This window comes from Athalia rosae, chromosome 2 (genome assembly GCF_917208135.1).
Source record: "Athalia rosae chromosome 2, iyAthRosa1.1, whole genome shotgun sequence".
Lineage (NCBI taxonomy): Eukaryota > Metazoa > Arthropoda > Insecta > Hymenoptera > Athaliidae > Athalia > Athalia rosae.
The window spans coordinates 5,340,669-5,368,082 of NC_064027.1; the positions used below are offsets into that span (position 1 = coordinate 5,340,669).

Here is a 27,414-nt window from a genome sequence, read left to right on the forward strand (position 1 = left end):
CGGAGTCAAAGGCGCGAATCTAGCTGACCGAATCAGTAGTCAGTCGTTCGAAACCACCACAGTGTCCCACGAAAATTATCATCGTCGTCGTACAGCTTCCGACGAGTCCAGATAAGTCTGAATTATCGTCGAGTCCGTAAAATTCGATTCGTCGAGGCGTCGATTTCGTCGCATTCCCAACCCTTCGGGGTCCCGATCCACCCCGCACGCATATGTCGACGAAAGTTTGTCCCCCGCTTTTCAAATTCTTCGATTTTTAACCGAGTTGAATTCGGACGTAAAATATTCTCGTGCGGTTTTCGAGGGAAGGAAAAAGAAAAGAGAAAAATATAAAACGACCGAAGATACGACTCTCGGATTCCTGACGGCTGCACTACGGGAAAAATGAAGAGGCGAGCGTAATATTACTTCTCAAAAGGTAAACCCCAACGTCGAGCAAACCCGTACGTGTAAAATTTAAATTTCATCGGCGTTCGACAAAAATGACGGTCAACGCTCTCGCACAGATGTACAACGATACGCGTGTTACAAATGTACGACAAATCGTGCGCGTACGTGGGGTAGGGGGAGGACGATATTTAAACGTGGACCGGATCGCGATTCGTCAGTCATTGGCATTGTTGTAGAACGCGGTCAATCCACTGTTGTTATCAGTCATTGTCGTCGGTCGTGGATGAGAAGCCCGCAAGTTCAACTGTGCGACACTTTTGATCGATGAGAGTGCTTTGCGAATTTCGCACTCCTTCAACCAAACGACACACGTAACGCGACGTAAGCGGTGGGTGATCCTGAAATTTGGCGCGATAAAGTTTCGCGACAAAATTCGTCGCATCGCGAAATATGTATTAATATTTTTTTAGCGACACATGTTCACCCGCTAACGTGGCCGATGCGAAAAAACTAGACGCGGTACGCCGGCGTTATTTTTCATTGCGTCGCGTATTATCGGATATAAAAAATTTTTTTCCCACTTTTGTAAGATATGACCGACGACCGAACGTGTTCCATAAGACCGAAGCCTCGACGTTCGAGACGTATCGCGTCTAATTTCGTCGTCAACTTTTTATTCACGATTTTTTCGAATCCATAGTTTCGATAACGCGGGGGATGGAAAATTCGCGCCAACTTATATCTGCGGTTCCATAAGTTAAACTCCTCCCGCATCGTGCTTGGCTAATTCCTTTGAGAATTTTCGCCCGATGTGCGGCGATACGTAAACATCTGGAAAATTATGTTTATACCGTGAATCTAACTTTTCATCTTTGATATTTGTAATGAACAAAAGTTTCGCCTCGGGTATATAACTATACGTCCATAATTTCGGGTATACCTTGAAAGACATCGGTCTTCGACACGGATGAACCTTTAGCATTAATTACCTGAGAGTAAAATCCGAACCCGTAACGCCCGAGATGATCGTTTGTTTCTGATTCGGATTCGGGGAGTAGAAAAAAAAAAACAATGAGAACAAGGGAAGGATCGGGTATTAAAAATTGGAGAAAAAAAATCGAGTGAATGGAAAAAAAACAAACAAGCCCAGCTCTTTCTTTTTATCGTACACAATACTTGCAGAGGGCCGGCAAACAAAGATCGAGCGTCGCGTCCGTACCCCGAGCTGCAATTTTCTTCATCTAATCCCCCGGGGAGACGATATTTTTGAATAAAATTGACCGCTTGCAGGATCATTGTGGTAGATATGAAATTTTTTTGTCAAGGGTGATACAGACCCTGAATTTTTATATTTATTTTCTTTTTTTTTATTTTTTTTTTCTTTCGCACGTTCGATATGAAAAATTTGACTCGTACAATCAGGTATATTTCAATGCGGTGAGATTGGAAGCCAGGGGGCAAAGTAATATCGATGGGGTGAACTTTTTTCTTTTCGCTCTCATCTTTTTATAACTCTGTGGCGAAACCCAACGTCATGACGTGTACGACATCGGACCGGTAGGTATAATGCACACCGTACATCAATTCGAAAAGTTTGGACTTTCTTGAAATATTTACCTACGCGGTAAACTCGTGATACATTTAACATTCCGCCTTGACCCTCCACGTATCGTCTGTAGTCGAATTTTTTAGCCAATGCTCGTTGGTTTTTTGGGTAATTGTTTCGCAAGAGGGTCCACCGCATTTTCAGTCATAAGAAATTGAAAAATTTTAATTTGTTTCTCTCAAATTACTCCATTTTTCATGTACTTTACGATGACAAATACTTTCGAACTTTCCAAAAGTGAGAACATCAAAATTTCGGTCAATAACATATCAAAAACACGATTTTTCATTATTTAAAAGTTACAAAAACTATTTCAAACATCTAATTTTTCCCAAATTCTAGAAATTTTGTGAAAATTAACGATTTAAAAAAAGGATTCAAAAAATGTTCATTTTTCGATTTTTTATGACCGATCATAGGGTGGACCCCACTTCCAAACAATTACCATTTCTGTATTTGTTTTTTAATTAGAAGATTCTTCTTTTTTTTTTAATTTTTCTATCACTTTCTCGGGTCATGCTCGAGTTACGTCGTACAACCTGAACGTACTTGCAAAACGTACGAAAGGCTTTATTCGCAGAAAAATATGTAATTTCTTTTTATTTGCGGAAATTTTTGTGTTTTATTTCTTTCCGCAGTGTATACATGCACCGCATTTTTTTTTTTTTTTTATTACGGTATAACCTCGTTTGCGTTATTATAACGAGTATTTTTCTGACCTTCTATGCCTACACAACATATATTTACCGGAATGAATGGAGTCCAGGTGGAAATTCTCACACCGACCTACGCTTAGGAAAAAAGGGAGAAGAAAAATTGCAATCGCTTTTGAAATTCTCGTCACTTCGTATGGCTTTACCTCAGAGAGCGAGCTCGGAGATTAAAGTCGCCATGTTGTGTTTCTTTAACATCCCTCCGCGGTGCTTTTTCACGCTTCAACTACAACAGAGTAATAGCGGATTCCGTATGGTTTGTCTTCGTATAGTTTCTCGTTCTCCCCTGAAAATTTATCCACTTACGGGAAAATATTTACCGAATCTTCGTCGGCGTTATTTACCGCGAAACGTAACGCCGCGCGTACACGCGACCCTTACTACATTCCGGTACAACTTCATCCATATTCGAGGACTGGGAATTCCAAATGCTTTTGAGCTAGCGCGAAGCTTATAGAAAAAAAAAAATAGAAGAAAAGATGCCTCATTCCGTATCCGGTAATCGAGGAGTGCAGGAACACGAAGCTGTGCTCGATGTTATATCGCGAAGACTGTGAATAGATGCGGCTCCGCTTGGCGCAGGGTGAAACCGTATAGACGGATTGCAGCGGACGGAATGAATTTCACTTTATTAGAATTTCTACCTCGCGTATTAATTAACCTTATTAAATATTAAATTCCGCGCAACGTACGTAGCGAATACGTTCCGCGTGAATTTGCGAACCTCGGAGCCGAGCTATCGGATATCCTTCCCGGAGAACGGTCGGATGAAAAATTTTTCAAAAAATATCGCCACGTCGGCGGGACCCCGACCGCTTCTGAAACTTGATACACCGTGATACGTCCAGCGCGATTTGCGTTTTTCGGGAAATCGGTAGTCCGATTGGGAGACCAGTTCCTCTTTTCAAATTCGAAGAAAATGAGGGAATAGAAGGAACCGTTTATTTACATAGGTAGACCGGCTGAAAAGTTGGCTCGGGCGGGAACCGCGGGGTAGTACATAACGCAACCGGAAGCCCGGCATCTTTCCGCGTTAAAAGCTCGAGGGGTTCGCGGGGGGAGGGGGGGGAGCGGTAAAAGGAAACTCCAGCCATCCGAGTCGCCCATCCGCTGTACCAACATGGCAACACGCCATCGGTGTATATCTTCGCTATCCGTATATATATACGCGTGGAAAATATACCGCAAGACGATACGTATACACAGAAATGACCTTTGCCCGAAGGCGAACGGGCGTCGTATCCGTCGGCACGGGAGGCGGAACGAATTCCGAATTCGCAGCCGCGGCGATGCCAATCAGCCGCAATAACATATCTGAAAACAACGTACGAATAACGGGTAAATCGCCTCTGGAATCGATATACATTTATGCTTGGTAATTTGTTTGATCTCCGGCGTACGTGCGGTTCGGCTAGGTATACCTGTATAGGTCAATAATCGTTGTACATGTGTACAGGTTGCGCGTATATACATACATGTATACCGACGCTTTGATTCGAGCGGTTCACGTTGTATTTGCCAGACTGATTAAATGTTGACTAACAACATTTATGGTGGAAAGTTGTGCGCCGCGATCAATCATCCTGTGTCACCTGACTGGCGTTAGGGTTAAGCCGATCCGAGCTGCTTTCGTTATACCGCGCGTAACACGCGTTTTCTCAGTTATCCCGGTGGGGAAGGCTGCTGCATCGCGGTACGTGGAGATGAAATTTCAAAGTATTTTTGCATCGAGGCGTTATCGACGTTGAGAACAATTTTTCCACATCGCGAATCTCGCTCCCGTATATGTACACCTCGCTTCCGGAATCCTGCTATTTCGCAATATCATCATTTATTTTTCCATCTATCGAATTCTTTTTTCCGCCTCTCTTTATTCTCACCGATATTTCCAATGACTCGAAAGAAGAAGACTACAGTCACGGTATGTGGAAACGTCGCGACCCCCCCCCCCGTTTCAAATTTCCGGTCCCACCCCACGGTATTTTTCGAGTTTTTAATATGTTCGAGTCGTCCACCTGTGAACTGCGACGGAGTCGAACAATTTTCGGAAACTGAACTCGCGATAATTCCGTTTGAATTTTTCCTCGTTTTCCGATCCTTCTTTCATCCGATATCAACGAAACGTATGCGTATATTTATAACAACATTCAACGTGACAGCGAACGAAACATTCAACGTTACCGAAACTACGAAATAGAGAATGTTTTTTTTTCTTCTGTCTTTCACCAAAAATTTTGACGGTTCACGTCTTTGATGATGATATTCAGACGTTTCTTTTTATTACGAATTGTTTACTCGTCGAACGATCTAATGAAAAAAAGAAATTCCTTCTTCGTTGTTAATCCCAACGCGGGATGGAAGAAAAAAAAAGCCGTCGCCAAATGTTAATTGGCATGATAACGTTATAATATCAAGTCTTCGGGGTTGATTGGCACATTCGTACGCGCGTACGTACGTACGTACGTACATCGGTGTACGAATGACGAGATAATTAGCAGCCTTGCGAGTCGGTTGAAAATTGGTGGCTTTAGATGCCTTCCACACACACATCGTCGTTTCGAGGATTATATGCGAGAGCAAACAATCGCCATTGTACGAATGTATAATGGGTGGTTCACGTGTGTCGATAAAACACGTCTGGATGGGATTGAAGCGTGGTGGTGTGAGGATAACTGAAAATACGCGTTCAGTTTAAGCGGCGTAAACGAAGGAGCCAAGAGCGACCGGGGAGAGGAGTCTGATTAATGATGTTTGAGCCACTCGTTGTCCCGTTCAATGAAATCCGAGCGTTCCGCATCACTATATCCTAATGTATATTCCCCCCCCCCCCCCCGGTAACATCAGAAATAATTCTGATTAAATTATACGTATTTACGCTAAACTGCCGCACACATCTCGTCATCAATTTTTCAACAAAACACCGTCCGCCCTTTCAATCTCCGCTCGTAACAACCGCCGCTGCTCTCTCTACCTGCGGACGGATTTTACAGGTATAAATTATCGGTTGGATTGCACCGTTTATACCGCAACGTAACGATCTTCCTTTGTCTTTTTTCTTTTATTTTACTCTCTCGCTCCTACCTCCCTCCCCCCCCCCCCCCCCCCCGTTACTCTTCTCAATCACTCAAATTACGTCGGCTACAAATTACATTTAGGATATAATTCGCCCTCATTCCTTTCGTCTCATTACTCACGTTATATACACAGGCAACGCGTGTGTATATGTGCGTATCACATCTACGAATAAATATACGTATAATATCATTAGACTGTGCCGACTGAAATCTGGACGTTTTTTTTTTGCTCTCTTTTTTTTATCCATTTTCTTCGTATCGTCGTGTGATTCGGATGTATACCGCGTTAAATTTCCCCCATATTCTAACGTACGTGTTCGCTGCAGTTTCAGATAATGCGCCAAATACAGTGGGAGTCGAATCGAGGGATCTTAATTATTGGACGACGTCCATTTCCCCTTGAGAACCGGGACACGTACCATCGGCGATCGGGAGAATCTTAGAACCCGCGGAATTTTTCATCCCCGGAGCGAATCACCGATTGAAAATCGAGAATCGCCGGAAAATTTTCCAATCAATAAATAATCACGATTAATAAATCCTAAAAGTACACACGAATCAATAATATGATCAAACGATCGATAATTATCATACCTACGTCAGAAGTGGTACGAAATGCGAAATTATAGTGCTGCGATTGGACGTCAGCAGTAGGTGTCGATATTCACGACATAGTGCGTCGGTCGTTCAAGTGGAAATATATAATTAATACAATAATAATAATAATAATAATAATAATCGATAATAATAACGACAATATACCGATCGGCAATCGTACGTCGTATACGTAATGTCGGCGATGCAGGAGATGGAGGAAGATAATTATTCGGGAAATATGGCGGCTCCCTACGGTTCGCAGATTTACAGCGGCAACGAAACAATTTCCAATAACACCCTCGAGATGGACGAGATGACGGAAATTTTGAGCGGATTTTACGATGACCTAAACAGCGAGACCAACTACCTTCTGATAACCCTTTACGTTCCCGTCATCGTACTCGCCGTCACCGCGAACATTCTCGTCATCGTCGTCGTTCTGAAATACCACTACATGCGAAGGTGAGTTTCTTTCCCATATTTTTCTTACATCTCTTCGATCGTCCTTCTTATAATCAATTTTATATATTTGAATCGACTTGGGTGTCCGAGTTTTCTGATTATGGCAACGGTGTGTTGATATTTTAATTTTCCTTCCTTCTCTTTTTTTGCGACAAAATTCACGTCTGAATTCTGTACGGAAATTTTGTAATTCGACCCTTGGCACGTGGACGCGATGTAGCTACACGAAACGCTCGGACCTTCCCGCGAGGAGCGCGAGAAATGATTAAAAGGACGCAACAAAAAAGGGGTGAAAATAAATTTCCATCATCGATATACATGTATATCCGCTGGATATTCTTAGCACGTTTTTTAAGCGGGCAACGAGCGGCTACACCCGACGAGATAAATTTCGAATAAATTAGTTCCGCTCGAAGGGCCGCTGACGAAGAAATTGGGGAATAATAATTAAACCCGTCCATCTTACACCTTACCCTGATTGAAAAATGATCAGTCAAGGTACTCGCCCGTATCGATTGCGGGGGCGGGGGGCGGAGGGGACGAGGCGTGTTTTATATTACCGATGAAGAGAAGGATTAAACAAAGAATCCTCCGCTCTTAGCTTAGCGCAGACATTTTGAAAAGGGTGTTCGGGAATTCGGCGATCCGAAAAAACTCGGAGGAAAAAAAAAAAAAAATCGACGAAAAAATAGACGAAGCAAACGAGAGACTCGCCAAGGTCGTATATGCGGACTGTATTCCGCGAGATTTCGAAAGAGGAGAAAAATTGAAGTTCGGTCTATCCGGTAACGGTTCGCTCGATGTTTGAAAAAAAAAAAATAATTGGGTAACATTTCGGTGGAAAAATTTCGTACCCGATACCGGAACTGGTTGACATCGACAAAATTCAACGTGTGTCATCGGGACCTCACCCCGTTCATAAGCTTCTCATATTAACAAAGGTCGATGATTTTTTTTTTCTTGTCTTTTTTTTTTTTTTGGAAGGTGACGCGACGATCGGATTTCAAGAAAAGGTACATGTAATAAATTGACTTTATTTCTCGAGCGAATATTATGCTCGCACCCCCCGTCGACTCGAGGGGGCGAAAAAGAGTCTGTCGTTCTTCAGATCTCGCGTTTCTGCTTGTCAGATTAAAAGAGACTTCGAAGAACACGAGATCGACGCGGTATAATCAGGTCCCACGAAAAAAACATGGCGATTATCCGCACATGTATTCAAATAAACTGAAAAGCGTTACATATATCGGATTCGAGAATAGAAAGGAATAACGCTATCGCTACACGATATCCATATTCACCGCTACAGTCCTGAGGATAGGGATCGATTATAATCTTTCGGATAAACGAACGCCGCGATCTCGGATATATACACGGTATACATCCGTATCCGACTGCTGAGTTTAAAGTCGTTCAAAGTTGAGCGGATTACCGGTAACAGAAATATCCGATGCGGGTCGTACGTCGGATGATATTATTTTGCGACCTGCGACGTGGAAGTAGAGAATCGTTTTCAAATTTTTACGCCTCGTTGCCCGCTCGATATGGAAGTAGCGTACGGTCCGTCGTATTTCATTTGGATTCATTCAAATAAACTCATCGACTTTGTTTGTCCCGCCGTTTCGTACATCGTATACAATACATACGATACACCTGTGTACAGGAGATCACGACGGTCGAGAGTGCGCGCTACGTGTTTTACCGAGAAATCGCTAGTCCGACGAGAAGAACGAGTAGAAAAATGGAGGAATGAAAACCTCGGAGCATCGGAGTTAAAGTAAAACGACGACAGCTGGGAGAATTTCATTTAGAATCCCGCGAATGTTTTTCACCGATGATACCCTACGTCCTTCGCAGGTATTACCCTCCCCGCCTTCCTCGTCCTCGCCTTGTACCGTCTCGCGAGGGGAAAAACAACGAGGCGACGATATTCTTGGAGGGGAGTTCCTTCTCGCGGTTCGCCTTTAATAACGCCCGCGTATACTCTTCTCATTTATTTACACCGTAAGCGAACACCCGTACGCGCGTATGTCGAAACTATTCGTTTCTTATTCAGTTTGAGCAGCGCGATAATCCCGACCATGACGCGTTTATTAATCGGGTGGGCTCGCGATTCCCGAGGTGAAGGAATATCGCGAATCGTTCGGGTCCACTTCGGAGCGGTACGGGGTGAAAAAAAGGTGGAAATCGAACGCGTCCGATTTTCCGCAGTCGATCTCGACCGTCGTTAATCATAAAACCGTACAGGAGAAGAGAGCGCTCGCGATGCGCCGCCTCGCCGTTTCCCTTTAGGATAATAAACCGAAAGCCGGCGTCGTTTCGACATAGGTATACACACACACGTGGCTACGGAAATAAATTATCGAAGCGATAAATAAAGTATCCTACGTGCGGACCGTGTAGACGGTGAATTTTCGCCGAAGCGGCGCGTTCGCGCGACGTCGTCAACGTTCTCGGAAGGTTTGCGAAAACGATAGAAGTAGAAGAAAAAAAAAAAAATCGGCGAAGCTCCGAAGCCGTGTTCGTTCCATATGTTCGACAAACGTGAAAGTTCCCCGCAGCTGACGAGAACTCTTTACGCCCGCGCGTCCGCGCGATTTCTAAGGAAAAATTAATTATCGTTATCCCCCGTGGGGCCAACCGCCCCGCGCCACGCGTACACGTAGACCGGGTTAAAGCGGTGCGAATTCGGTGTCGGGACGATATGACCGCGGCGAAACGGATCGATGGAGAAAAAAATCGTTACGCCGGTGAAATTGGAGAATCGAGAAAACCGATTTCGATCCTATATATGGGATATATGTTACGCGAGCACACCGGATCACTGCATCGCGATAATAACGGAACGACTTCCGAGAGGGACTTTTTATTCGTTTAACTCGCGATCGGGGAAAAAGGTGAAACTAATCTCGGGAGAAACGGCTGTTGTCCGGGCTCTCGTACGATGTACCACCGACCGACTCCCCGTGAAAAGTGAAAAATAACAATCGCGCCGTGACGTTCCAAAGATTTCTTTGTTACGGATCGCGGAGTTCGACTTGCCAATCATACCTGTATCACCTGAAATTTAAACCGTAACGACACCTTTTACTATCAGCTGCTCACCTACGTGGTGTACATTCGCTGAAAAAAAAAAAAAAACAAACTTGTCCAACGTTTACGAGGTAACGAATCTTTCATACGACTCCGATGGGATTTACATCGGCGAATTACCCGCTCCTGGCGTCTACTGCGCTCCACCTGGAAGTACGAACGAATTTCCAGTGGACTGTTTCACTTAATTTTCACTCCCGAGATCGCATAAATATGGTTACGACTCGCGAAGAGAAGATATTTTCCACTTCGAAATACGACCGTATCGACTATGTTACATTTCACGGACGTGAAAATATGGAACGTGCGACAGGTGAGTGCGATGATGGATTCTCCGATGTGTGTTCTTCTTCGTCTGAAAGCCGTTTCATTTCTTATTCGCGTCTGAGCGGAACGAATGTGGGAAAAAAATCGCATCTCCGATATCGGCGGTATCACCCATCGATATCATGGGCTTAGAACTTGTTGAGTTTGATTCCCCGCAGTTTTTCTCTTTACCCCGTGCGGTGAGCCGGCGGCGTCACGAGGTGCGACGGATAAGATCGAGTCTTGCAGCCCGGGGATTCCTTTGATTTGCCTTCACCCCGCTCCGAATTAGCCGTCGTTCAATATACCTAATCGTGATTTACCTTCCACGCGTGATGCGCAAAGTTACCGTCCGTCCTTGCACGCGTAAACTTTCTCCGCGTGATTAATCACCCTGTTTTCCGCCAACCGGGTCGCCACGTTTAACCACGGGGTACACGGACACCGCGAATATTCGCGGATAACGGATAACCCCCGCGGCGCCTGATCGACCGCAACCCGAATCGTCGCACACCGCCTCACGATTTCACGTGTCCCGTCCCCGTCGTTTGGTTTGCCGGTAATCAGGCGCCGCGGAGCGTCCACTTTCCACGAATATTGACGGCTAATAGGAAGAACCAGAAGGACGCAACCCCCAAAAAATTGGGGAAATGTTTGGAAGTGTAGAAAAATCTGAAAAATGTGGAAATTAACCGGTTGAACCTGTTTTTGAAATTCGACGCTTCGCAGGATTTTCATATTTCGATTCCTAACGATTTGCAAGAAATTCATGCGGCAAATTCGGCAAAATCTTCGAAGCACATTTCGTTGAATTTTCGCGTATCTTTCGCTGCTGAAGGACCCCCCTGGCTACCGTTGCCAGTGTCCTCAGAGAGGAAGATCGGTGTCGCGAAATATGAGTTTCGTACGTCGTAATATATTGAACGAAACAATCTCCCCCTTCGATCTTATATACGAGGCGGACAGTCGAGTGGGAAAGATTGATTTTATCCCCGTGGAACTGCCCAATAATAATAAACAGCGGGGCGGATCGCCGTCGGAGTTTCCGGGTGTTGACACCAAGTGTCCCCGCCGTCTGTCCCTTCGACCTTTCACAATGGGCGCTTCGAGGAATAATCTCGGAATAAAATAGGGAGGGGAAAATGTATAACGCAGCAACAGTTATATCGACGCGTCCCTGGAATAATATCACGGAGGAATCCGGATCGACCGTTCTTCATATTTTTCCCCGATTCCCTTCGCGATGTACGATAATTACTTTTTTTTTGTTTTTTTTTTCTTTTTTTTTGTTTTTTTTTTTTACAACATATCTTTCGAATCCTTGCGGCTATCCCGAGGGAAATTTAAGTTCTCCGCATTGCCTCATTTAGCTATTCTATATGTAAAGTTGGACTTTCCGGAGTGCAGTGCGGAGGACCGGGGGGGGGGGGGGGGGGGGGGGGGCTTCGGTATCGACACTCATATGGTAATATTCGAGCTTCCGCGGACGAATCTCAACGCGAAATTGGCTCAAAGGCGGTGGTGAACGCGCTCGGAATTACGTATTAGCTAAAGCCCGTTTCGTCTGGCGCAACTGACGAAGAGGAGACGACGTCGCCGATCCTGGAATTCGCTGGAGAAACTCGTCCGTTTGTCGAACGCCTCCGCGTCAAACGAACGCGTGGGGTTAAACAGGACGCGACGGAGGAAATGCACGTCGATACACAGGTGTACCGGATCGGTGTACGCGAACGCGACGGTTCGCAATTTTAAATAGTTTCGCCCCGACGAGACTCGTCCAAAAGGTTGGAATTTTGACGACGAAAAAACCCTCGCGGGACCAGTTCGCCGTAGCTACGGAGTTCATTTTTTTCTTTTTTTTTTCAAAAACTGAAAAAAGACGAGCCAACTTTCGCCTCAATTATTTTACCGAGCGTACACCACACCACCACCCCCCCCCTCCGTCGCTGTCCCGCGATCGCGAGACTTCGTATAATAATGAAATTTTTCACGCGGTTTCGGGGCAGACGAGGGACCTTGTTGGCAAATTACTCTTCGTCGATGAGCCGAAATTTCAATACCTGCACCTGACAAACCACATTAAAGTGTACAACACCGGGCGTATTACGCACGTCGGAGTACATCGAGAGGGGCGTCTATCCCATCACTATTCATGTACCGCTGATTTTGAATAATTATGCAACATCAAAATCGACGTAGCGATCGCCGGCTCACCGTCACCAACTGCCGCGATACACGACGCGCGGGAGCCGTGAGACCTCCGACGATACATCGCGCTCACCGATTTCAACGAAGAAATCACGCTGAATTTTCCCGTTTTTCGCTAATTTCCAATCACTCCGCGGTTCGTTACGGCAAAAAAATGGTCAACGGTTATTAGCCCCAGAGTCCACCGTGGGCGAAAATTGTAAGGGAACCAGCTGCAGGCGGCGGTAATCGTCGAACACGCGGGTGTTACCCACGTAAAAAGCTCGACGGCAACGAATTGACTATAAATTATAAATGCTATAGCTACCGCGCGGACGAATATTCGAACGGGTCATTCGAGGTGCACGTGTACCCCAATGTTTGTAACGTTCTTAATAATCTGCCGGTACAGCCGGCACGTTTCTCCCATAGATTCGGAACGACGTCGAATACAAGTGTAACGCTATGCCCGCGTAGCGCGAACGATACCGAACTGACCGCGCGTCGGGCGATAAATAAATAGAATCCTCGAAATGAGACGGCGTCGACGGTCGCGGGAACTTTTTTTTAACGTTGTACTTCTGCGTTCTCGACAGCCGACTCTCGACAGTTCGCTGAATTATGTCAAACCGTCTCGAAGTTACGCGTGTACCTCTCTTCCCGGCGAGTCGCGGATCTTACCAACTTTTGCCAGATTTACTTCGAAAATCGAATGTCATTTTCCGAAGTTGGGGACGAACGAGAAAAACTGCAGACGGGTCGTACGCGACGGTGACGGGGAGCAGTTTTCGCATTCCGTGTCTCGGAGGAAGTGTACACGACGTGTATATCGTTGTCGCCGAATCAGTGCGAGAGTAAAATAAAAAGGAAAAAAAAAAAAAGAAAAGAAGAATAAAGGAAACGGTCTCGCGTTTTGAACGATAGATATTTCGCCCTCTTATATATTTTCCTCCGAGAACCACCGTGCGCTTTATTTTCATCGTATTTCGACCTTTGAGAATAGTACAATACGGCGCGCGAGAGCCATACAACGTCTGATTCTCCGCCGTCTGAACTTTCGGCGGAATCGAATCTTTCGCTTTCCCCGTACATCCGGTGCTAGATGCTGAGAGAAAAGCGAACTAATGGATAAAGGGGTAGAGCCGGGCGAAGAAGCGCTGATGGAGTATGAATACGGTGCAACGGACGGAGGGGTGGGGTGGGGTGGGGTGGGCAGGACACGGGAAACGATTAATTCCGGTGATTCGGGATTACGTGACGCGAAAGCCATTGTCATATTACGGATAGGTGTGTGCGCGAGCGTGTGTGTGCGTGTGTGTGTCTCTGTCGTACGTACGAAAGTTGGTATAATATAATATATGCTCCGTCGATTCAATTGACTGCGCGATGGCTTAGGCTGTCAGCGTAGTCGATATCGAGTGCCAGCAGCTGCGTAGGTGGTACGTGTATCCTACGGGGTAAAAAAAAAAAAACTGACCGTGTTATATCGTCAGAGGCGATAATTGCTCGTCAAAAAAAAATTCCGACGTTTCGACGCGACTCGTCGCGTTCGTCGACCGGACCCTCAGCGCGCGCGTAAGAGATACGGATTATATGTACCGAATTTTTTTCTCTCGTCAGCCGTCTAGGGCGAATATAGTCGGGATCCGGTGCCCCGCGGCGAGCACAATAGTTTTGTAATTTTTATTCAATCGTCATTTTCAGGTACACTCGTTACCACGCCGTCGAGTGATTGGACTTTCTCTGGCTCCGATGGCCGGATGGATATCTTCGGATCGAGTTCGATCGAACCATGCCGCTTTGATGACCGGGTCGTCGTTCGACGGACTCGGTAGATCGACGTTCGGTTTAACGGTTGAAATTTCACAATTTCACAATTTCCCATCGACGTCGATTGACGCACGTCAGTCGACGATGTAACGGGGTTTGATTGCGAAGGAGATGGAAGTGGTCCGTTTGTTTGAATAACCGGGAGCATCATTCGTTCCGATTTGTCGAAGCGTCATTTTTCATTGCCCGGGCGACTTGACGGTCGATATTTTGCTTACTTTTGATACAACGAAGTTTTAGCCTTTTTTCTAACAATCGGCCACTCTATTTTCCAATCATCCGTCTGGGGTAGCACGTCCGTTGGACGTTTGTCTCATATCGTCGACCTTTTCGATCTCGCGGTGGTACATTAATCGGTAAAAAGTTAACGAACGCATAAAATAATATTATTTGTTTTCACGATGATAAATAAATCAAGTCTTAACGAAATGTGTTTGCTTTCGATTTGCGACAGTTCAAATAAACGCACAGAAAAACCGTAGCGTGGTTAGGTTTGTTTTCACTAGGCAAGTTATTGCTCTGGTTTTGATAACATTTCGCCCACCCTATAAATATCGAGAGCGACGGGCGATCCGTGATACTCAAAAGTCTATTAGACCGGCCTGGGTGATAAGAAACATTGCCCAAGAATCGAACGGTCGAGGTTCCTCTTGAATTTCTAGGATATAATTGAACGGAAAATGCGATGCAACGAACGAAACTCTTCGGTCAATGGAAAATACCAGATGTGTTTTTCTTCGGACTTCCTGTTTCCAACGCGTTCGGCCGAACCGATCGATCTTCGATAATTTACGAGTATCGTACAGGTATCCATTGAATAAACTCTCAGTTTCCTGTTTTCTACCACAGATATATCATCGAACTTGTACGCTCCCACTCGTGCCAATCTTACCTTCGATCAAGCAAGATCGGGGTGTTACGTTACATACCGTAAATTACGTAGTTTATTTTTAATTCGCACGTCGCTTGGTCAGTAGGTCATACTTCCCTTTGACCAGCCCTCGCATCAGCTGCCCGGTTCCCAGCCCAACGAATACATCCCTGCAGGGATTAAGTGGCTGAAAAAATTTTTCCACTCGAAATTCAATTTCGTTTGATCCGAAAATGCGTGGAATGAATAATTGGCGGGCCTCAAAAAATTTCGGCGGACCGACTCGCGTACTCGTTTGCGGGAAAGAGTTGCGACGACGACCTTGTAGAATGGGGGGGGGGGGGGGGGGAGGCAAAAAAAAAAAAAAAAAAAGAGAAAATTTTGGGTTAACGCGCCGCAAATCCAATATCATCGCCCGGTTCGCGACCGGCACTTAATTACAAGGATTACCAATTTACCACCGCGCCAACCGACCATTTTCGCCCCGAGCACTCAACCTACTTAAAGTCACCGACGATTGTTTACTTTGTTCCCTCAATAAGGCAAAGTCGACGATCCAAGGAGCGGCCTCCTTTCCCCAAAACCAACGAAATCCGGTGTCCTCGTGTCAATGGCGATGTTTGCCGAGGAAGGAAAATATCAAATGTTACATCCGCGACGTACACGACGCCCGGAAAATCCATCGTTGACAAATCGTGGACTCGATTTTATTATTCGCGTTTTGCTGTTCCAGCGTGACCAATTATTTTCTGGTCAATCTGTCCGTCGCCGATCTACTGGTCACCACGATCTGCATGCCCATGGCGGTCAGTCAGGCTGTCACGATGATATGGGTCTACGGTGAAATAATGTGCAAGTTGTTCTTCTACCTCCAAGGTGAGTCCGCCCATCATTTTTCATATCAGCCTCTGGATACAATTCGTTGTCAAAAAAAAAAAAAAAAGGGAATTTTCCGTAACTCGGTAGGGGGGGAGGGGGTGCGAATCCCGATACCGAAACTGTATAGACACAGCTGATTCGAACGATTGAGGGAGATTCGCGAAGGTGGTAAACGAATTCGAAAAGTTGACCTGGTCGTTGGATACTCGGCGGCTTCTGAAACTTTGACAAAAAAAAAACCCCAAAAGAAGCTTCCGAACTTGGTGCGAAGAAGCGAAAAATAATTACATTCCGTCGGAAGACGAAGAGTTCGTGAAATCTTGTAACTTTCGTCCGATTTTCTGTATTCGCATTCTCCGCCACGTTTCGCCCTCGTTTTCATACCTAACGATAATAAAATGCGTGAATAACTCGGATTGCCATATTGTAGCCGTCAGCAGTTACTGCCTACTTGAAACCGAGCGGGGAGTTTACAATATCAGAGCAGATTTATCGAAGCGGAGAACTGTTCTTGCTCAAACGAACGTCTCTAATAATTTTTGTTTACAATTCCAGACCTCCGAACGTTACGCGCTGCCCGTATACCCGTCGAAGTTTAGTGGGTTATTTCGCGACCACCCGGTGCGTGATTCTCTCACACGCCGGTTATTAGGAATAATTATTATCAATTCGACGGATGAAAATTCCAAAGCCGTCGTCACACCTAAGCTCGCACCGTACCGAAGTGCGGATCGCAGAGTCAGTTATAATTACCCGTAAACAGGTTAAGCCGATATTCGGCGAAACTCAAAGCAAGTGATTCGTTAACCTCGGAGCTACCCCCCGAGCCTCGCCAGGTGAATGCAACGCAATTTTAACCGAGGCCGAAGGTAGGGTGACGAAATTTAATTCACCGGGGCTTCCCAAAGCTTATTTTACCTTCAACCTTATTTTCACCCGTTACGTGTGTACCCTGTAGCCGGTGTGTATATCCCGACGTGTACGAACCCTTACACCTCTTCCGCCAAGCCAACTTTTACCGCCCGGCTATTGTTACAATAAATGACTCGTCATAAAAGTAACATGACAGGACTGTACGCTCGGGAATAAACCGGGATAATCTGTTCAGGATTCGTTTAATTTTCGAAAAATGTCGGTACAATATAGCCGGGGATCGAATAGCTTCGCGGATAGGAGGCGAGTCACCTTTTGTCCCACGACGGAAAATTCAAGAGAATAGAGAGAAAACGGAGGTCGACGCAGTATTAACGGCAGTGGGAATATTCTAACCATCGCGATCGTTGGTGAAAGTTTATTATTATTTTTTTTTTCTTTTCTTTTCTTTTCCATTTTTTTTTTACATCAAAGATTCCAAGTCTTGAACATGATGGATTCAATTAGCAAAGCTGTTAAGAATCTGCAGTGGCAGCTGGCTGAGAAAAGTGATGAGCCATTGAATGAACGAAAGGAAATTGAAAAGATTAATGCGAAAAGAGAGGAGAAAGTTGAGTACGGAGAAATTACGTTATAGTTCACGACGAGATACTACAGAAGTTCGCTCGATTCTTAACGGTGAAGCTGCCGATGAAAAATCTAGATGAGAAAGTTTGATCCGCGTGCAAAGTATATGCGGCTTACAATTTTCCGGTTATTATTTCTCGCGGCCTCGACGCGGATCACTTTAGCGGGGCGGTTTTAAAATTCTGTTTCAAAACCCGACGCCGCGAAACGACGCCTGGGGGGTACGTAGAGTACGCGAATCGCCGTTGGGCTTCTACGGAGCGTTGAAAATTTTCAACCACCTACTAGAAACGCAGCGAGTCTCGTTCATCCCCTTTGATCCCGAAGACCGGCAAAGTTCGAACGATCGGAATTACGAGCGAAACTTCGAACGTGCGAAGGGCGATTAAAATTAGGGGCACGACCCCCCCCCTAAATTTTCACACCTTGGCTCCGATGTGATGCCCCTAAAAATTTGTTTCAGGGGTCGCAGTGGCCGCTTCGGTTTTCACCATCACAGCGATGAGCATCGATCGGTATCTCGCGATAAGGAGTCCGATCGCATTCCGAAGGGTTTTCAACAGGCGAAGTACGATACTCGTTATCGCCGCACTGTGGGCTGTGGCCCTCAGTATTTTTGCGCCGGTTTTGAGGGCGGTAAGGCCGGCGAAGAATATGCACGCCGAACCTGTGCTAGAAATTTTTATCGTCCGATACGAAGAGCTGTTCGCGTATCGTTATTGCTATTTGTTTTCCCGTGACAGGTGACGTTGAGTCCGATGATCGAATTGGACAACATAACCCTCGCGGGTCAACGGATCGAACATCCGACGTTCTACGTGTGCACGGAAGATTTCAAACCGCTCGGTATTCACGCGCATATTTTCGGTGCCGCCTGTTTCGCCCTTGTTTACGCTATTCCCGGTGAGCTTCACCGAGATAAGGAGGAAAACTATACGCCTAATATCGAATAGTTTGTTATCTCGTACGAGATCAAATATTTATAGATGATCGTAAAATATGTTTACTTCATATTTTTTTTTTTTTAAAAATTCATCGACGATCTACGTATTATATTATACAACTCCTCTTTCATCATCGTACGATTGCAGGTTTCATAGTAATTCTGGCGTACTCGATGATGGGCCGTACCCTCTGCGCCAGAAAACCACCCTTCGATTGCGACAGTATCGAGGGTAGCGCTAGCTCCCAGCAGGTAAGCGACAAAGGGCATAATCTAAGCACTTCGCAAGCTCCGTTGGGTCGCGACGCGCCGTCAAAGACACCCCCGCAACTATATGTATATGTATACGAATGCCTCCGGCCATCGTTAAGAAAATAAAACGAAAAAACGAAATAAAAAAGAATAAGAAAATTCGAATGAAAATATATATGAAAAAAAGCGGCTGTGGAGCGATAAAATTCTGACGAATGTGTAACGCGGCGGGCAAAGTGAGCATAAAATATAAATGGACGTACAGGTATACCGTGAGGTGGGTGTACTAATATCGCGACTGAGTGCGGATCCTCGTCAAATAAAAAATATTTACTTTTTTCCCCCGGTAATCCGGAGGAAAATTCATCCGTATATCACGGGCTCGGATCGAGCCGCTATAATAGTTGAATTAATGCTAAAATTGATCTGACGATTCCGAGGTCTCTTCGACCGCGATTACCTCCTATACAAAATGAATAAAGTATATCGTCGTTAATTCAAAAACGGCACAAGTGCCCCGAAAATTTTCCATCGTTTCGGTTTGTTTTGCAATTCAATTAAATTGAACAAGGATCGGTAACTCTCTGTAAAGATTGTTCGAGTTAATTATCATCCCTCCGCACTTATGAACTTCTATGTGAAAGATATTCGACCGTGGTATGTATATCCTCTGGGCATGTGCCTCCGCGAGAGCCCTTATGTACCGTTCGTACGTACGTACGTACATATAAATATACATATATGGGCATTATATCGATCAGACGACGGAACACCTAAGGATTTAGGTAGGGGTATACGGATGGTACACCGGTATACAAAGTAATATGGAGATCCTCGATAACCGGGTCAAACGGATACCGCAACACGATTTCTTCTTGCTGCGCTGTTGCACGTTTCAAATTATGCAGACGTTGTATGAATCACCTTACTCTACTATATCCTCGGAAGCCCCGTCCGGGGTGCCGATGCGGGGTTTGGTATCGACGTCTATACCTACCTACCTACGTGAAATGACTAGACATGTGTTGCGGGGAATCAAGGAGAAAAGAAGTGGGTGTAACGCACGGATGACTGCACAAAACCTATTCGTATTAACTCGCGCATCGCCAAATGACAAATATACAACAACCTTATAATGTACTGTATATAGTATTGCAATAACCGCGGACGCCGCTGCGGTAGACCGTCTTTGACTCGCGCCCAGCACGCCGGGGAATAATATTGGGTACGACGACGATATGTGCCCGCGCAGAAACCGACGTGTACTACGTGTTATTCGATATCACCTGCATTATTACACGTCCCTAGGGAGATCAGGTTCCCGATATCGCGATAATTCGACGTCCGCGAAACCCCGCTTGGATCCAACAATGATCGATGAATTATTCATTGTTGCGCCGAGGTATAACAATTTTACCGAGTAATTACCGGTTCACCTATTACACCTACTTTTCAACGATCTCGCACCGTCCGACGTACGTACGATCGCTTCTTTCTCCGTTCAATTATTTCGAAAAATCAAACGCGAGCATTTTTTTTTCTCTCTCTTGATTTTTTTTCCGCCCTTTTATCACGACCGTTATTGCGAAACGCGATACCCGTATTAGAATTTCACGTTTACATTTTACTTTATACATATCGTTCGAAAAATGATGAGAATTTTTTTAGACAGGCCGCCCATGCCCTCTGTAATTCTATACTGCCCAGTTTCATTTTTGCGAAGTTTAACAGGAAAAGTGAACAAAAAAAGAGAGAGAGAGAGAAAAAAAAAGTTAAAAATTAAAAGCATCATAATATTAATAATAACGAATAATACCGATATCCCTCGTTACGGAGAACGTGCAGCGGGGGAGGGTACACCGCGTATACACGTACCTTTGAATCCTGCAGGGCGAATCGCGAGGCCGCCCTTCGTAAAGAAGAAAGAAAATGAAGAGAAATAAAAAAACAAAAAAAAAAAAAGCTGAAAGAATGTAAAAATGTAAAAATCAAAGAATTCTCATACTCCTTAGGGATTTCGTTTGGTACGTGAGCGACGTCGCGTCGCCTGGATCCTTCTACTCTTGGCGGTTCTCTTCGCTTTATGTTGGCTGCCGTACAACGTGCTGAGACTACTTATTGACCTCGGGGTTCTGGGTGAGTAGCTAAAATTTATCACTTGCACCTTAGGGAGCTTTGACGTAATATAGGTGTTATAGGGTCTACATGATACGACGTTATAGGGTATGCATCGCTATCCACATAGCCCTGCATTATATCCTTATGTCGTTAACTCGTTAGCCATAAAATACGTACACGCGGCGTGTTAGACAGACAATGCCGCATGTCTCTGCAGCCAGCCGATACATAATACCGCACATTTCATCAGCTGCGATTGTGAGTATTCCTAGCCACTGCGATCCGCGCGCAATAATTCCACATTCTGGATCCGGGGGAGGACACTTATTGTGCGTCGGATGAATGGAGGTACGGGGCCCTAAATTCATCCCGAAAACACGACTCAAATCTTCCTACACTGTACAGAGGTGTACGTGTACTACTCTATACTCTATACTATATACTATACGTACGTACAACCGAGCTCGTTTGTCCAAAGCTCCAGCCCCGGAGCTCTCATTTGAACGAGGTCATTTTTATTTTGAAAGCATTTATTTGCCAACGAAAATACCATCGCGCGACTTATTTATACGAGGCGGCGAATGTTTATCAAAGAAATGCAAACGCCGCGGGCCACTTCGTCGAGCATTATCTCAATTACTCGCACATTTCTTTGCAGCTCTAAATAGATGTAGGTGGCTTACGCGCGCGTTCGAGGGTTTTATTTCACTGTATCGAGTCGTTTTCGTTTCGCGAAACTTCGTCGTTTTCTTTTCGATTCGCTTTCTCTCGCACGATTTCGTTTGGATTTGAAAAAAAAGAAACGAACGAACGACGAACGAAAATCGATCGAGCAGCGAGGAACCGTCGTCGTCGTTCTATTAGCTAATTGATGGCAGCTGCACTTTTCGATCAACTTTCTACCCATCGAATGTTCGTTGTCTGTATTTTCAGGTGATGGAAGGGCCATTTCGGACGTGTTATCCTACTGTTTATTCCTTGGTCACGCGAACAGCGCTCTCAATCCAATCGTCTACTGTTTCATGACTCGTAATTTCCGTCGCAGTGTGTCGGAAATATTATTCCGAAGTCGTCACGCTCTGGCCAGACGCAAACCTCACCGTAAAGTAAGTGTCGACTCTAGTTGAAAAAAAAAAAAAAAAAAAAAAAAAGAAATAAATAAATAAAACAGGGTAAAGATAGATTAATGTCAAATTCATCGTGTGCACAAATTTTTGCCACGAAAATTTTCCACAATATCTGTAATTTTGGAAAAACATGAAAAACTACGAAAATTTCACAAGTATACAATTATATCATTATTACACCCTCTATAGATTCTCGATGTCGTGTACAGATATTGAAGAGAGAAGAAGAAAAAAACCAATAAACAAAAATTTTGTTCAAATTTATACACGAAATGATATTTATTTATTTTGTTCGTTAGAAAAAAAAAAAAGAAAAAAAAAAAATTTCACTCGTTCGCGAACGATTAATAACGATAATAATCTATTTGACGAGGCGTACGAAGTCTATGAGAGTGAATTTTTAGCTGTCATATCGATATTATCGACCTGTTTAAGTTTGCCCGCTACGTTATCTGAATTATTAATTAAATTGATATCGCCTGCACTGCAGTCGCACGTGATATCCGCAGCGTAGTTCAAAACTCCGGCTACAGTGCGCTCACGATAATGATAAAATGAAAACGGCAAAATCATAATCAAAGCCAATTTCCACGGTCGGATGTTTTTATCGGGCACAATGACTTCTCGGAGATGAAATTCAACGGCGTGGATTCAGAGAGCGAATGGTTATAAGCCGGTACGGACAGATTTGCCCTTCGCCAATCACCGGCAAGCTACGTTCGGAAAACCGTCTTCAACCCTCGCGGCTTAACCAAACATCCGGCGAGAAATTTTTTTTCAACCCATGTAGGAACCCACTCGGATTTAAATCAAAAGGAACGACGATGTCCCGAGATCCTCATTTTCCGATTAGGGGATTCGGAGCCGCGGACGATCGGACGCTGGGAACCGATGAGAAAAAAGAATGAAATAAAAAAATTCACCCTGTCATATATACCTAGAAGGTTGGACAAATTACAGGGGAAGTGGTGATTCCGTTCTTTTTTTTTTTTTTTTTCACCTGATCCGCGTTACGCAATTTTGGCTGAATTTTTTCAATTCGCGAGAAGAACACCGATAGTTTCGATAAGACTGACAACAATCCTCATTGCAAGTGCAACTTTTAAACTTGAGACTTGAAATACTCGACGTACACGTCTTTTACCTTCAAGCTTTCGTACACGAAACATGCAATATCTGCTAACATCTTGCGGACTATTAATCATTTCAGATTAGAATTTTGATGCTAGTTTTCTGGGGCGTACGTTGGTTGGGACGCGTACAACCCGGATGGTGTAGTCCGGAACGGAGTTAAATCGGGGGATCGTCAAATCCAGGAGAATAAACGTGCGGGCGTACAATAGGATCATAAATTTTGAGGTGCTGTAAAATTCGCCAAATAGATGGTAAAGATCGCAACAACAGACGCCGTATAGTTATCCGAAATCGGGTCAGTCCAGAGGAATTGATATCCAACTTTTTTTTTTCTCTCTATCGAATAGAACGATCGTCGGTAATTCGCGACTATATATACATAGTCTGGCGTTGCTTCGCGCCGCAAGTGAAACTGTCGACGGATTTTAACTTGCGATAAAATGGAAGTTCATCACTCGCCACGACTTCGATTCTTTGTTCCTCTATAACTGTACCTCTGTTACCCACATAAATTCTCGATTGTTGAAAGCAAAAAATTGAAGAGAAGAAGAAACGATGCTTCGGCGAAAGTGATCGTTGCGATAAAAAAAGGACTGTCGAACCTCGTCAATCTTCAGTCAGAAATTAAGTACCTATTATGTATTTGTCCCGAAGAATACTCGATGTTCGGTTCATCGAATCGTCGTGGTATCGAGATGTTTTTTTCACTTATCGATTCTTGAATTGATTAATAGCGGCTGATACATTTTCCAAAAATGCGCGAAGGGCGGGTATTGTGTTTCGGCTGATTTATTCGACGAAAGGACGAAGGAGAGCCGTGCGATGGGTCACCAATGCACGGCCCTTCGACAACCGACTAATGGGATTTAGTCCCCTGGAGTAAAAAGGACAGGAAGGAAATAAAATAGAAAAAAAGAACGACGATGTTGAAGGGTGTGAAAATTTTTTCGCGGGTCGATATATCCCTCCGACCGAAATAATTTCCTACCATTAATACGCGAGACTTTAATTTCGCTGCGAAATTACTCGCGTCAATTCTAAAGCCACAAAATACCGTAGGTAACTGTTACGGACGGGAGTTACACCGCAAAAAAAATAGCTCCTATTGTACAAGAACGGAACTCGTCACAAGCACGCGGTGCATCGGACAAAGAGACGAACAAAACCAACTCGCTTCGCGATACGCTGCGGTGTGTGTTTTGAAGTGCATCCCTCGAAATATTGGGATAGAGAAACCGCGTGTTGTGTACCTACTGGAAGGCGAGAAACTTTCGGGGAAAAGTCGAACGAACGGCTGCATATATTTGGCATAGGTGAGCCTCCGGGCTCTAACGGTTAATGGATTAATGAGCCCGACCGTTACATCGGGCGTGATGAAAATAAATAAGGATATTTGTTCCTTTCGTGCGAGAATTCGTCGCGAAGAACCTTTACGCGATTTAACGAAACACGAGGTGCGTCCGTAAGGTGTGTACATATTGACGTTGTTTGTGTAAGACTGGGGTAAATAGGTACGCCGCACCTTCGACCTTTTTTTGGGACAAATTACTCAACATTACCGTGACCAACTGAGAAATTAGGCAGTGCGCGATTACGATTAGCTCGAAGAAGAATTAACCGAGGGATCGATAGCGATGATAGTAAGCTTATATAATATGCACACGATGCACGACCCGAAGGACAATCGACAACGACAGAGTTGACAATGGACGGTGACGAGGAGAATGAGAATGAGAATGAGAATGAGTGGTTTTGGTGCTTTTGGTGCTGTTGGAGTGGGTATCTTGTGGTTCCAGACCACGGGGTCCGCTGCGGGGGTCTGCATCGGATGCAGCGGCTACGGCGTTACACCGGGAATCCTGCAGCCGGGGCAGAGAAACCCCCAGTTACCCCTGCAGTCATCGACTCAAACTCCGTCAAAAGTCAGCGTGCAGGGTACGGTTCGAGCGACAACGACAAGCAGCGGATACGACAGCTCCTACAGCAGACACAGTCCGCACCGGCGGTGCTACATGATGCTGCAGAAGCCCTCGCACTCCGATCCCCGGCGACAAGGGGAGTCCCACGGGCGGAGGCAAAAAATCGAGAATGCAGATCGGGAGGAGAACCGGTGCACCGTTCAACGGAATTTACACTGCACTCTGCTGCACTGCGACTCGGCACGGGAAAATATTTAAACGAAGATGAAACTACCACCGCTACCACTACCACTACGCCTAAGACTACCACTGTGACTACGACTACGACTACCACTACGACTACGACTACAACCGGGACAACTAAGACGAGGACGACTGTCGCGACTACGACCGATGCGGTGAGGTAAAAAGGCGTGGAAATAATATCCATCTCGGACTATAATCAAGGCAAGAGCAATTCTTAAATATAACCATTCGCTTCATGCGCGCACTTCAGTTATTCAATTTCACATAGATTGTAGAGGATCAAAGTTGAAAGAAGTTGGAAATTGCAACGTGTTCACGATACCCAACAAATATAAATTGATAAAGCAAAGAATAATAATTGACTTCGTATCTAATTAACGAGGAAGGTTTAATTGAGATACCAAAATAGCCATCGAATACCGATAAAATACAAGGAGATCCCTTCGCACCTTGATTCTGCGAAATGAACTTTTCACTCGTTGGCATTTGTCTTGCTACACCTTCGATTTGTACATTTTTTAACAGCAACCTCATTTTTTTTTTTTCCATCCAACGCTCTGACGTTGTTCCACCCTGTAGAAGATTTTTTTTCTCGGTTTACTCCTTGGGGATCTGAATTGATGTAAGGTATAATGGATTCTGAGATATATATGTTTCTCCTAATTTGTCTCGCCTCTTTCATCTTCCAGAGCCTAACTTACACGAGAGTGGTGTACAGAGGTACACAGAGATCCCTGTTGTCCATCGGGAATCAACCACCGACCCACTCTAACCATCCGATGCCCAACGGTACAGGTGGACCACCGTCTCAAACGGATGGCCCTCAACGGTCCCTGCCAACGATGAACTGCCAAAGAGTATCCTTCGACGAGAAGACTCTGAAAACGTAGAAAAAAGTTGGGGGCGTAAGGAATTAAACAAATCTATAGATTTAACGAATGTAGCTTTGCCAACAGAGGATCGAATTTCAATATACATCTAGTATAATTAATTTCCATTTCGTATACGTACGCGACAAGATCTCAGTTAATTATTTTTAATTACGTTATATCTCGTGCTTTCCTGAGTCCATGGCTCTACACTGACCCACTCACTCTCCATACTAAATTTGTATAATTGTACATAAATCTTTTACACTGTATCGCCTATGGAAAAAAATTTCATGGCTTAACCACTTCGTATTTGTATAAGTGTGTATACGATAAAGAGATTGAATTCCCCCGGCAAGTGCGAGGAAGGGAAAAATCAAAACCATAGCTGTGTTTCATGTCTATAATAGGTATCAATATATTGTGTTAGTGATATACTGTATGCCCGGTTGATCCGTGTGTCTTTCAATTCCCACGCGGACGTGATCGTATGGTGACATGTTCGACTTAGTATTTTATGTATATTGTATATACCTCAGTATATACACTCATGTACGAACCTGCGTTACGTCACGAACTCCAGCGTGAAAAGGGTGAAACTTACGGTGTAATTTCTGTCAACTTGATCTATACTTTTTCCCCCCGAATTTCACCCCCGCAGAGACACGATCGCCGGGTATATCGAGCCCGAGGAAAGAAGCCCGAGTCTATTATTATATCATTGTATATTTAATATGTATATACCTGTATGTATGCTGTATACCTTGGATAATAAATTCAACGGATCACGGTTATTTTATTCGTCCTCGGTAGAAGAATATCAGTAAATCCATTACCTCGGTAGCCTCCCGGCCTGAGCTATTGGGACACGTTCTCGTACATCCGTACCGTTTCGTGCAGTTTATGGCTGACCTAGTGCGATATTTGATTAAAGTATCGTTCGCACGCCTCCCAAGCTCACATACAATCCAATATACAAAAATATCTACGTATAACATTGCGCCGAAAATGAATGTCGGTGTGATAATATCACGTATTCGCCAGTCATTAATATAATATTAAGGGGGAGCCAGAGGTGTATGCAAGTTTGATAGCCATAAAGTGTGAGTCGGAGGCAAAGCGCGCTCGATGGCCGAGATTCAACCATTCCCATTAACCGAGATATTTCTCATTTTCTTCGGTCCCGAGGAGATTGCTGAGGGCAATTTATCGGGTGGAACTTCTAACTAATGCTAGCAGTTTTGATTGAAAGTGCTGAGGAGAGACCAGTAGGGATTGAATTTCTCATCGTTATAATTGAA

The 27,414-nt window shown here is 44.7% G+C and overlaps 1 protein-coding gene across 9 annotated transcripts; it reads left to right on the top strand.

The window, feature by feature from the left end:
- Positions 1–26,907, top strand: LOC105684574 (RYamide receptor-like). 9 transcript variants are annotated; one of them, XM_048649207.1, is made up of 10 exons: positions 2–418; positions 6,110–6,842; positions 15,860–16,002; positions 17,969–18,141; positions 18,249–18,408; positions 18,597–18,700; positions 20,713–20,836; positions 21,752–21,924; positions 24,869–25,445; positions 25,934–26,067. In XM_048649207.1, the coding sequence occupies exons 2-9, from the start codon at positions 6,574–6,576 to the stop codon at positions 25,403–25,405; spliced, it is 1,683 nt and encodes a 560-aa protein (XP_048505164.1). In that variant the 5' UTR covers positions 2–418; positions 6,110–6,573; the 3' UTR covers positions 25,406–25,445; positions 25,934–26,067. The 9 variants fall into 9 exon arrangements, with proteins under 9 accessions (XP_012253455.2, XP_048505171.1, XP_048505164.1 ...); XM_048649211.1 differs by lacking the exon at positions 2–418 and adding an exon at positions 445–778; XM_048649210.1 differs by lacking the exon at positions 2–418 and adding an exon at positions 823–1,947.
- Positions 26,908–27,414: the final 507 nt, after the last annotated feature.

Coding starts and splice junctions, on each gene's coding strand:
- LOC105684574 (XM_048649207.1), top strand. CDS start 6,574: ATGTCGGCGATGCAGGAGATGGAGGAAGATAATTATTCGGGAAATATG. Junction 16,003..17,968: donor GTTGTTCTTCTACCTCCAAG/GTGAGTCCGCCC, acceptor AATTTGTTTCAG/GGGTCGCAGTGGCCGCTTCG. Junction 21,925..24,868: donor GACGCAAACCTCACCGTAAA/GTAAGTGTCGAC, acceptor GGGTATCTTGTG/GTTCCAGACCACGGGGTCCG.